The sequence below is a fragment of the Histomonas meleagridis genome, assembly GCF_020186115.1.
Source record: "Histomonas meleagridis strain 2922-C6/04-10x chromosome Unknown contig_23, whole genome shotgun sequence".
Lineage (NCBI taxonomy): Eukaryota > Parabasalia > Tritrichomonadida > Dientamoebidae > Histomonas > Histomonas meleagridis.
In genome coordinates, this window is record NW_027150820.1 from 191,392 (window position 1) to 205,133 (window position 13,742).

General features: G+C 27.6%; 2 protein-coding genes across 2 annotated transcripts; both read right to left on the reverse strand.

Moving 5' to 3' along the window:
• Positions 1 to 4,260: 4,260 nt before the first annotated feature.
• On the reverse strand, positions 4,261 to 4,920 carry GO595_003698 (uncharacterized protein; the record flags this gene model as incomplete). The annotated part of the gene is made up of 1 exon (XM_067916748.1): positions 4,261 to 4,920. The coding sequence occupies one exon, from the start codon at positions 4,918 to 4,920 to the stop codon at positions 4,261 to 4,263; it is 660 nt and encodes a 219-aa protein (XP_067775985.1).
• Positions 4,921 to 9,065: 4,145 nt separating this feature from the next.
• GO595_003699 (vacuolar protein sorting-associated protein 16) lies at positions 9,066 to 11,384 on the reverse strand (the record flags this gene model as incomplete). The annotated part of the gene is made up of 1 exon (XM_067916749.1): positions 9,066 to 11,384. One exon carries the CDS (start codon positions 11,382 to 11,384, stop codon positions 9,066 to 9,068), a length of 2,319 nt encoding a protein of 772 aa, XP_067775986.1.
• Positions 11,385 to 13,742: the final 2,358 nt, after the last annotated feature.

Below are 13,742 nucleotides of genomic sequence, written 5' to 3' on the forward strand. Positions count from 1 at the left end.
GACAAAGCGTTTTCAAATGTGGTCATGTTATGGAAGCAAACGAACAGAAACGATTCAAATGCATTTAAAAAGTGGCCTACCGATGAAATCAAAAACGATTATTTCGAATGGATATCAATCAACATCCCAAACATCGGGAAATATCATCCTTTGTTTGAGCTTATTAAATATGGTGACGAAGAAAAAGGGAAGGAATTACATGAAATGGCTAATAATCATATTGACTTTCAGCTGTCGACGCCTGAAGGTAAAGAAACCGATTTGTTTTGGTATTTACCTGTTTATGCGTATGACTTCTTTATGACGAATCCATTTACGTTATCAAAGTTTGGTGTGATTTCATTTTCGCAACGTTACATCAAAAGTGAACTCAAAGATGTTGAAATCAATTTACATTTAATGTATTTAGTGAATTATATATATATGATAAAGAAAAACGATGAGACGTATGTAAACACATTAACCAATTTAATATATAAAACGTTAGAAGATTTTCCATATAATTTAACTCTAATAATTCCGTCGTTATTATTATTTTTGTTTTGTCAACGTAATGACTTCTTTTGGTATCAATTTAATCAATATATTAATGCTAAAGCGACTGAAGAAATCCATAAATTTACGAATAATTTATCGAATTTGTTTTTGTTGACGAGTTTACTCATTGATTTTGAAGGTAATGAATTTAATAAAATAACCAAAAATTTAACAATAAGTCCAATCAAAGATAAAGTTTGGAATGTCATTGATTCATTAACGTTAACATTTCATGATAAGTTACGATTTTTATTATCGTTTTATATATTATCGATAAAGAACATATTTCTTATTAATTCGAATGAAATCAATCGATTTCTCAATAAAGATAACAATGAAACTAATGAATCATTAAGCAAGTTAAATCAAATGTGTAAATTAGCATTAATCACAGGAGGTAAAATCCTTAAATGTAATTCACAATATGCAATTACAGAAAACACAAAAATGTATATATCAAATGATTATATATTTTCAATACATAACGATAATCAAATTGTCATTCGACATGCATTAGGTATGACAATATATAACATTAAGGATATAACTAAATATTCATATAATTTACCATCAGAAAATTTTACATTCCAAAACTTAAAGTCATATGATACCTTCGGTAAAGATTGTTTCAAACCTAAAAATAATTCGATAAGTGAAACATATCAAAAAGCTTTCGATGATATGGAAAAAATGTTTCAAGAAGAAGAATTCGTTGAATATGAAGATCATGAAAGAAATGATAATACATCAATTGCTCATTCATTATTAATTGATATTGGTTTCATTTCATTGAATTCAAGCACTTTAATCTTATTGCCTAATAAGAAAAATAACGTCGACGCACTCGATCGATTAGAATCGAAGTTATTTTTCGACATTTATATATTCCAATTAATTGAAAGTAATAATAAATTTGAAATTTCATCAAATGATTCAATTGAATTTAAGAATTTCATTACAAAAATTAATGATAGTATTAATACAAATATATTTAACTATAAATTTAAGGCAATTCCAATGATTAAAGGAAGGAATATTAATGACTTTAAAGTGGAACAACAAAATTTGGGATTTATTTTCATATATAATGAAACTGGTAACTTAATTAATCTTCATTCGAAAGATTTTAATAATTATACAATGGTAGCGTCAATATCTGAGTATAATCATGACGAAAATGAAAATGATTTTTACGTTTTTGAAATAAGATTAAATGATGATGCTGTTTTGGGTTGTAGAGAATTAAGATTTTATATTAATATCGAACAAGTAAGTATTCTGTTGGCGGTTTTGTATGTAATGTTTTTGACGAAAAATGCTGACGATATAAAAATTAAAAAAATTACTGCAAAGTTCTCTCAAAGATTAAATATGATACATGGAATCGCTGAAAGTATAACAAAAGAAGAAAGAGAAGTTGCAAAGGATTTGTTGCAACAATTTCTTTTGTGTTGATGGAGTAATTTCAACATCAAAATGTCAGTTTTGACATCAAAGAATATGTGATTTAGTAAATAAAACGTTTATTTAAATAATATTTTACGAATTTTACATTACATATGAAATATCTTTGGGTAAAATATTTGTTATGTCATGTCATTATACTTGGTGAAAAGAATATAATATTAAAAAAAGAAGATTTGATTAAAGTTTTAATAATCATTGCCTTCTATGAAATAAAACATGTTTTGTGTGATTGAAAAATCTATATATGAATTATTTTGTAATAGATAAAATAAAGATAATAAAAAAAGATTAAATAGTGAAGAAGGTAAAATGATGATGATCGTTAGATTTGGACAAAATTTAATCAGTAAATGCATTTCTAATATCATCAAAAAACTTATCACTGTTAATTGTTTATAGTTTTTAGATTGATGTTTGTTATACAGCATTAAATTTTATTATGATAGAATATTAAAATTGACAGATTCAAAGAAAAATAAATCAAATTTAATGTGTTTCATAATATTGCAAATCGAAAACATTATTTCAAAAACATTTATTAAATTTCCAGTTTTATTCTATTTATAGCTAATTATATCTCTAACTGTATTATAAAAAAATTGTCTAATTATATGTTTAAAATTTTGAACCTTTTCCTCATCAAAAATTATTCTCCTTATATCTTCATTAAGATCACTAGATATACCAACTCTTTCAAAGCTAGAACGAACATTAATACTGGTCGTAACTTGTTCATATGCTCTAGAAACCTTTTCAGCTAATTCTGCAACATCATTCAAACTTTTCTTCGATGTGAGACCTCTTTTAACATATTTAAGTGCACCAAATATCACCAAATCAAGCATTTGAAACAGGTTATATGTATGTGGAGGGAATGTTATATCAATTACTCGATTTTCAGCAAGAATTTTCAAAATTTCTGGATCGCAATGTGAGGAATGATTGTACATGGATAAAACAGCAAGCTCATCTGAAAATCCTTCAATACTTCGCTGATTATTAACATAGTAAATAAATACACTTGTGACATAATCGTAAAATATTTCTTTTTTCACGTATGGATAAATTGATATCGAAATTTTCAAGTCAATTCCATTTCTTATCCCAGTACTAAAGACTTCATAAACTCGTGCACTAGAAGCAATTGTCATTGGTGTTATGGTATCACCTGCTGCGCTTATACATGAAATTAATGTTTGAATCTTTATCGATAAGGGCAGGTACTATAACAGGTCCTTGGAACACATTTCTTGGAGCCCTAACCGCTTTTTATTATTCTATCTACCCATTCGCTTGTTCCCATTTCATCAATTTTAGAAACTAATTCAGCTGCTTTTCCAACAACGTATTTCTTTATATTTTCAATGTGTTCATTCGAAAATTCTCTGGATACATTCAATCTTTTGTTTCTTTTCACTGAATACTGAAATCTTCGTTTCTTGTAACCGATACGTTATCAACACGCCTTGGGTGGCTGTCAATCCAGTCGCTAAAACATGCCTCATCATGATTAGTTCTGTTGGTATATTTTTGATATACTTTTTTAAGTGAGATATATTTTTTTGGCAAAATCCTTCGTAACTGTCAATCGCACTTCTTCCTGTGGATATGCCACCGCCAAAGCAATTTTGTCTTCATGTCTTTTGATAAAGTTCAGATGCAACGAACTGGAAACCATAACATCAAATTGATCAAAAATATAATTTCGAATTTCTTTTGATCTTCCAGATGGTTTTTTCAGATTATGGTTCTTGAGATTTTATGACAAATTTGATGAATCGACTTCATTATATCGTGCAACACGTCTTATTGAAACGTTTATCTCAAGGTCATTGCGTAAATCATAAAATAATGTTGCTTGTTCAATTCTAGAGAAATAATTATTTTTTTCAAGTAGTCGTATTGTATATCTAACGTTGGTTTTGGATAGTTCCCTTGCCATATTTTGGTATAGAATGCTAGAATCTAGTGAAGGATGGATGGTTCCTGTTTTCATCTTGTTTTTTGCAAAATAACAAAAAAATGAACGTCTTTAACGTACAAAAAGTGCGGAACCCTTTTATAAATCTCTGTATATTGTTAAATTACTTCTCAAAATTCTTTAGCAAGTTTGTTGTTATTTTTATAGTTTGAAAGGAAAAATGAAGAAACATTAAAATTTAAATATATGACAATGATAATGTTAATTGCATTATAAATGTATAAAAATTTACATTTAAAAGATTCATTTATTAAACATATATAATATTCGTTTGGTTATGATGCAATTTCATCCAAATCTAATCCAGTTTCAGAATCAGGAAGAGAAAAGGCGAATAAAGTATTTTGATTTTTTTCCTCATTTAAACTGTTATTACTTTGAGAAGTAGGCTTATCGAGTTCAAACGCTTTGTTTATATCTGGAAACAATACCGAAATTGGTTGGAAAAATTCATCTGATAATTTTTTCACCAACAATGAAGAGTCAATATATCGCTTATTCAAAAGCCAACTACGCATTGTACGTGATAAATATGGGCCAACTATATGATCCATTGGATCTTTATAGACCCATAAAACATCTTCTTCTGTTGGTTCATTTTGAGAAGTATCTGCATGTGATTCATTTCCTCTTCTATTTCTGTTTGATCTATTCCCTCTTCGAGAAGTTTTCCCTGAAGGATTGAAATATATTGTTGAATTAATTTCTGACTTTGGTGGTGTAAACATGAAGCATTCTGGATCCTGTGGTTTTCTTACAAAAACATTTTCGAATTTCGTAATTTCTGGAGGTGGAGGATAATTTTTTGCTACATTGTAATAATCAAGTATTTGCGGAATTGTATAATGATGTTGTAATGCCCCTCCAGTGTCTGATGAGCTATCACTTTCAAGGGACTCATCATCATCACGAAGTACAGAGAATTTGCTGCTCATTTGTTATTGACACATTTGTTTTTTCTTAATATTTTTGGCATTAATTAATTAAGAACTTTTGATGGGGTACCCCTGCCAGTCAGAAAAAATTTAAATTAATTCTATTTATGAATAATTTTTATAAATATCGCATATGTTATTATTTTGTATTAGTTTAGCTTATATGTATATATAATAGAATTTCATTTAGATTCATTGTAGACTAAATACATGTACAATATTTAAGATTATTTTATATATTAAACTTACTCTTTATACAATTTTCTAATAAAAATACGCCTCAATCAGCAAAAATATTAAATTATACTGTTTATTAAAGTTTTTACATTTTTTTAATCTTTTGTATTAAATCTAAAACGTGAAATATATAATTCTCAAGAATTAGTTCAATTATTTTTTCATGTTTAATTTTTGATGCTAGAGTAAGTACTGTTTCAAATTATTCAAATAACTCCCAAATATTGTTTTGAAATATTAAATTATTTATACAAATTTTAAATAAAACATACAATTATTTTTAACATTAATATCAATTCTTTTTTGCTCAAGAAGTAATTTAAATATTTCTATGTGGTCGCTTTGGAATGCTAACATAAGTGCTGTATTAAATAATCTAAATATTTTCCAAATATTATTTTGAAATATCAAATTATTAAAGAAAATTTTAAATAAAATAAATAAATATCTTTAGCATTAATATCAATTTCTTCTTGTTCAAGAAGTAATTGAACTATTTCTGTACGACCTTCTTCAGATGCTTTCATAAGTGATGTTTTAAATAATTTAAATAATTTCCAAATATTATTTTGAAATATAAAATTACATAATTAAATATCAAATAAAACATATAAGTGTCTTTAGCATTAATATCAATTCCTTCTTGATCAAGAAGTAATTTAACAATATATATCCGATTAATAAAAGATGCCTTCATAAGTGCGGTTCTAAATAACATAAATAAATTCCAATTATTGTTTTGAAATATGAAATTATAAGAATAAATTTCAAATAAAACAAATAAATATTTTTAGCATTTATATCAATTCCTTTATATTCCAGAAGTAATTGAACTATTTCTGTATGACCAATATAAGATGCAATCATAAGTGCTGTTTCATATAATCTAAGCAATTTCCAAATATTATTTTATAATAAAAAGTTAATAAAACAAATACTAAACTAAACGAATAAATATTTTTTGCATTAATATCAATTCCTTCATGATTGAGAAGTAATTTAACTGTTTCTATACTACGATTTTGTGTTGCTTTTATTAGTGCTGTGGTAATTTATGTAAATAATTTCCAAATATTATAATCAAATAAAAAAATATTAAAATAAATATCAAATATCATAAGCAAATATCCTTAGCATTGATATTAATTCCTTTTTGTTTTAAAAGTAATTTAACTATTTCAGGGGAATAAGATGCATACATGAGTGCTGTATGAAATAAATTAAGAAATTTCCAAATATTATTCTGAAACACGAAACTATTGAAAAAAAAATCAAGAAAATTAGAAAAATATCTTTAGCATTAATATCAATTCCTTCTTTTTCAAGAAGTATAATAACTATTTCTGCATATTTTTTCCAAGTTGCTTCCATAAGCGCATTTCTAAATTATTTAAATGAATTCCAAATATTATTCTGAAATAATAAATAATCAAAATGAATCCCAAACAAAATAAATAAATATTTTTAGCATTAATGTCAATTTTTTCTTGTTTAAGAAGTAGTTTACTTATTTCTATATTTCTTTTCTCTAATGCCCAATTAAGTGCTGTATAAAATTATTTAAATAATTTTGAAATAACATTTTGAAATCAAAAATCATTAAAATAAATTTCTTCTTTTGCATTAATATCAATTTCTTCTTTTTCGAGAAGTAATTTAACTATTTCTATATAATTACATCTAGATGCCCATATAAGTGCTGTATAAAATTATTCAAATAGCCACCAAATATAATTTTGAAATATCAAGTTAATAATATAAAATTTGATTTATTTTAATAAATATCTTTGGCATTTATATCAATTCCTTTTTTCTCTAAAAGTAATTGAACCACATCCTTATGACCATTTTTTGATGCGTATATAAGTGCTGTATAAAATTATTTAAATTGTTTCCAAATATTATTATAAAATATTTTGTTAATAAAATTGATATTAAATAAACTGAATTAATATTTTTTTCATTAATATCAATGCCTTCTTGTTCAAGAAGTAATTTAACAGTTTTAACATTAGGATAAGAAGATGCAATCATAAGTGCTGTATTAAATAATTTAAATAATTTCCAAATATTATTTTGATATATAAAATTATCAAAACAAATATTAAAGAAAATGTATAAATATCTTTAGCATTAATATCAATTCCTTCTTGCTCAAGAAGGAATTTAACTATATCAGCATGATCTTTTTTAGATGCATACATAAATATTGTCCAAAGCATCTTAAAAAGACGCCAAATTTTAGCTTAAAACATCGTATAATTAAAATAATCTTTAAATAAAACAATTTAGTATCTTTTAAATTAATGTCAATTCCTTCTTTTCCAAGTAATAATTTAACAATTTCTGTATATCTTTTTTTTTTTGCGATTATAAGTGATTTTTGAAACATTATAAATTATTTCCAAATATCATTTGAAAAATTCAAATAAAACAAGTAAAAATTTTGAAAAATGTTATTACTTCCTTCTTGCTGTAATATATATTTTACAAGTTCAAAATTTCCTGATTCAGTTGAATTGATTAATATATTATTTGGTAAATGTGTTCCTAGGAAACACTTAGTAAAAAATAAATTCCCAAGTTTTGCGGATTCATTAATCATATCAGACTTGATTTTCATTCCACTTTCTTTTAAATATAATAAAAGTTCATAGTTATGATATAAAATACATTTTTTCCCTAATAACCTGATATTTTTTATTGGGACTATTTTATTTTCATATAGATATTTAAATATATCATTTCGATGAAATTTAATTACTGTTTCATATGCATTTTTAAATGATGAATGATTTTGTTCACATAAATGAAATATCTCCAAATTTCCTCCTGCTATTGCATATTTAACAGTATTAAAAACATTTGCACCATTCATAAGTAAATACTTAAAGCATTTTATTGATCCAAAAAATGCTGCATAATCAATTAATGTAACATTTTTTTTGTTAATATATGAACATCTTTCATAAAGTGATGGCGCAATTGTTTGATCAAAATCAAAATTAGGTTGCGATGCTATTTCTTGAAGGTTATCGATTTCATCATTTCGAATTATTTTTGCTATTTCATTGGGATTAACTCCTTCATCTATTAATTTCTTATGAAGTTCCCAGTCATTTTTTGAAAGTTCTTCAAAATTCCCTAGAATTTGTTTTATATCATCATTTAAAATTAATTTTTTAATTTCTTTTTCAGTTAAATAATGTATAAAATATGGATTAGTTTTATTTTGAAGAATAGTTGGCTTTATTAAATTAGCTTTAATCATTTGGTTAAGAATATAATATGATTCTTGGGTTTTTTTAGCAAGAAGAAATTCTGTAAATATGACTAAAATTTTATTTTTGTTTTGTTTTTCTTCGAAATTTTCAATTTCTTTCAAAATTTTTAAATAAACATCAAAATGTTTATGCTGTATTTTAAAACATATATAAATTATTTGAGCAATAATAATGTTAAAAGAATAATAATTATCTTGACATTTATTGATTATCGTAATTTCTGTTTTTGCAACATTTTCCTTATTTAAATTAATAATTAGTTGTTCAATTGATGTTAGCGTATCCATTTCGTTTTGGTGATTTTTATTAATGTCTTTTAATTTTTTTTGTTCATTCATTATTTAATTACTGAAAACCGATAAATCGATAAAATCTCAAAGAAAAACAAACGATGAAACTTTTTGAAAATTAATAACTCTTTTCATGCCATAGATTATAATATCGAAATTATCACCAATATTTTGATATGTTACAATGTGAAAAGTAAAACAAATTCCATTTCCACTGCTCAAAAGCGTTCACTCACAAAACGCCGTCGTTGCATTGAGAGTTCAGTAAACGATATAAATTATCAGTGCTTTACATTGTGTAAATGATGTTACATTTGTAATGTATATGAACTTTTTAAGAAATTTGTTTTTCGATCTGAAGTCTTTCAGCGCTTGATCTCACATAACTCAATAGCATTTTCGCCTCTTTCTTCTTCCCGCTATCAGCCAAATCCAAGATTAGTTCGCACAAATCCTCTTGGTTTGCGCCCTTTGCCGCTTCCTTCATAAGGTCCTCCTTGTTATTTCTAATTGCCACATCCACAGCTCTTCCGAGCACTTCGTCTGGTGCCATTTTCAGTGCCTTTGCAGCTGCCATTGCATTCTTCAGTTCGAATTTAGCTTCGAGGATATTTTCGAACAGTTTATATGCGGTCAGGTCAGGCGTGTACTCGATTTTATACTTCGCGGCTGTTTCTTTAAGGTCGTTAATCCTATCATATATTTCGGAATCTTTCGACGTTTTATCCTTTTTAGCTTCTTCGCGGATGTTCTTTAAGTCTTCTCCTTTCATATAACGACAATAGCGCGCATCACGTACAGAGCCACTTTTCAGTAATAAGTCTGCAACATCTGTTTCATCTGGATGAATTTGTAGCCAACAATGCAACGCGATCTTATGCTGCGATATACATTGACGGACTATGTCATCTTGCTTTTGTTCTGTCGCTGTGTTTAAGACATATGTTATTAATGATGTATCATTCGAGTTAACAGCTGCTTCAACTGCAGCTCCCCATTGTCCTTGCCGAATTAATAATGGAACTGAATGCGACTTAACTTTGTTCTCGTGTAAGAGGCCTAACGCTAATTCTTTCTTTTGTGGGTCATTTAATTCATCCGCTAAATCAAACGCTGTCGTTGCTAATTCGACATAATCGAAGTTAAAGCCATTGTTAGTAATTCGTTGGATGATTTCTGTTGGTGAAGCACTAGAACGTATCATACAATTAGCCCAATGCGTATATACAAGTTCTTCATAATCATTGATAAATTCAGCTATACGAATAGCATAAAAATGCATAAAACGATTACATAAACGTAATAATAACCTCTGATATCCCAAACTCATAAGTTGCGATTCTGTCATGGGCATGTTAACGGGCTCCTTGGCAAGATTCGACGTGATTTTGATGTGCGCAATCGTTTCTGAATATTCTTGTGTATTATAGTTCTCTATTTTGTTCTTATACTTAGATACACAAAGCAAAAGTGATCGTATAAAGTCTTGGTTACGATAGAACTTACAACAATCGAGACAACCTTCAATAGCTTTTGGTAAATCAGAACCCATTTCAACTAATGGATCACTAATAACAAAGGAACGTGGATTACTAACTGCTGAGAAGAAACGAAAAGATGGCGATTTTTCATCTTGCTCAATAAAATCTAGGGGTGCCCCAATCACTTCACGGAAATACCAAATGTTGTTATGAGAGATAATACGCGCACCATCAGGTTCTGTGGTAAAGATACATCCCTTTTCCATTGGCCAGGTGAGAATTTTATTGGTGTTACCAAGCATTATCATTTCATCATCGGTTGATATTAAAACAGAACTATCTCCACACCACATCGCACACTTTACAGCAATTCCATCGATTTGGAGTCGAACAAATGAACGGTTGAAGGTTGATGTACAAATGTATATTGAATCTTGACAAAGTACAAGAGCTAATTGTTTGTTAGCACTAAAGTGCATCGACATAATTTCGTCTGGGAAGTTGACACTTTGAACATTACCTTGCTGAATGCAAACAAGCATGTATTCAAATGTTTCTGGTTTGGTTGCATAGCCCCATATGATGAAACCATGCTCGTCGTTGGGTGGGAGAATGGCAATGTTCTTTAAGTTTGTGACTAACATTGAATTTTCGCCAACTTCTTCAGCAAATTCTTCAACTTCCATTGTTGTAAAGTTTTTGACATGGATTACTTTACCTGAAAACGTAATAAGGAATAAGCCATAATCATAAAATGCTGAAGTAATAATATATTCACCTTGACAAATTATCTTTGATTCAATTTTATTTCCTCTTTGATCCATTGCAAACAACTCATTGTGTTCATAGAGAATAAGAATAATTTCTTCTGGAGTGATAAAGAAATCTTTGATTGGTGATGGAACTGGTGAAGGAATTTTTCGGATAAAGTTTAGGCAAGAATCATATAGCGCGATGAAATTTTCATTATCCCCTGACTTGTGTATAACACCAATACAACCACCTTCTGGAGCAGCTCTAATTATATCATATTCGAAATTGATATTCGAAGAAAAATGAGAATCTGGTGGAAGAGGCTCAGATCTAAGTTTTTCTTTAATAAACGTTGCCCCTGAAAAGTCATATTTATCAAGCATTAATCTTTGCGCGAAGGATTTTTTCTTTGACTCCATTTTGCCACGAAACTGATCTGACACTTTTTTACTGCGCGCTAAGAAATACTCTTTTTGCTATTACTTTTCAATGCATTGTAAAACTTCAATAAAATGAAAATATCTTTAAAAATACTTCAAAAATTAGAAAATAACATATCTCTAAGTGGAGTGTTTTTATTATAAATAAATATATTCTTGAAAATATCTAAAAAATATCGAAATTTCTTATTTTGATTCATCATTTGAGACATAATGATTATTTCAAGATTGATGATAATGTAACGCATCTATTGTTATTCAACACATTTTTAATAAGTAATATTGGTTAACTGGTTTAATTTTCATCTCTTAATAAAGAAGTGGACGTTAAATGAGAAACTTCAGTTAATCCACGACAAAAAAATTGATTTGATGCAAATACAAGATTTAAATTCAATGAAAAAGGCAGAAATGAGCCCTCTGATTCATTGGCTTGCAGAACATAAAAACTTTATTCGTTTTTTTCAGATTGAGATTCCACAAATAATCACAGAAAATGAAACGTGGGAGTCCACAATTAACAATTGCCATACAAAATTATCGACTTTCCTTAACACAAAGATGGCAAAATTATTTCCAGAACAACCATCATTTAATGAAATCGCTCCATATATAATACCTTCTCATTATCTTATTCATGTACATTATGCTGTACAATATCTTATTTTCAAAGCTAAAGTAGTTTCTTATACCAAGTCACTTGCAGTTTGTAATGAATTACTCAATGTTTTGGAAGAATCATCTAAAATTCAAACAAATGAACTTTTGTTTTTTGACGAGGAAGGTTTATTCCATGAGTTCTTACTTGACCCTGAACAAATTGAGATACTCAATAATTTTGACATCAAAATAATAAATTCTATTTCTTCATTAACTCTTACATTTGATAAAAATCTTCAAAGCCAACGATCCCTTTTTCTTCAAACCGTGCAATCTCTTATGTTATTTTATGATAAGAAAGAAGAATTTTTGCCAATGACACCAATACAAGAATCATTTGAACAATTTTTTTTTCATCCGAACTTTTATTTTCATGACGAAATTATTTCAACACTTGAGCTTAAAGGGAATTCTTTTGCTGTTGGGTGCATTGAGTTATTTAATAAAATTGTTACCACTTTTCAAATAAGTGATTCAATTGAAGCTCATATTTTTTCATTTGCATTTTATCGTGCAATGTTTGATGAATATAATTGGATAAATCCAGAACATATTAATTCTTTTAGTTCACGAAATTTTTGTATTTCTAAATCTGGAATTCCATTTGATTTACTTCCAGAACATTCAGAAAATGAATCATTTCTTCAAATTGCGAAAAAATGCGAAATATTACAAAGTGCAGTTAACGAAATTAATGCGTTTGTATTATATAATTCGCCAATTGATATTTTGGCTGGTGTTTATAGAGCTTTAACTCAATTAAGAAAATATGTTTCAGATAAATATGGGGCTGAAACTTCATTTGCATTTGATACTACATTTGGTTTGTTCGTGTTTTGTTTTTTGGCTTCAGATGTTCCAAATTTTAATGCGTTGTTTGATTATTTAGATACGTTTTTACCAGAGACTGAATTGTCAGGTCAAATGCAATACGCAAAGGCGACAATAATAGCAGTTAGAAAACATCTAAATACAATCACTGAAAAATAATTTTTTATTGTGATTAATAAAATTTGTTTTAAGTGTTAAAAATACTTCTTAGGATGAATGTTGATAATTATTATATAATTATATAATTTTATTTCGATTAAATCATTTAGATGATTTCTCGAAAAAAGTTTCTTTAAAGGATAAGTCGAGTACATCTTTAAATGTAAAATGCATGGTAAAGCAATAATTTTTACCTTAATTATGAGGAAGTTTCTTATAAAGTAAAATTGACTATGTCATGTTCGTTAATTATGAGCCCGTTTAATTTCATCAAGAACTTTTTGTTGGCACTGGATTCATATGAATGAGGAAGAGATTTATTCAATTGTAAAGGGGTTAAGATGGCCAAATAATAGCTTTGGGTACCTTTTAACTTCAGAAGAAGAATATCCCACTTATCGTGATTTAGCAAAAATGTTTAAGGCAAAAAGAATTCTTCAGGACATGACATGGTGTAAAGCTCAATGCATAGAGGCACTTGGTGGTATTGAAGAAGTTCAAAAATTCCTAGGTAATCAAGAACCTCCACCTAACCAAATCTTGTTAGAAGCAGAAAAAGAGCTTGCTATTCAGGAAGAAATAACTTCACAAATCAAAAGCATTTCGAAAGGTCTTTCTCAAACCATTAAAAGTGTTTTGAGTGAAAGCGAAGAATCACATTTATCTCAACAGAAACGATTGTTTGAA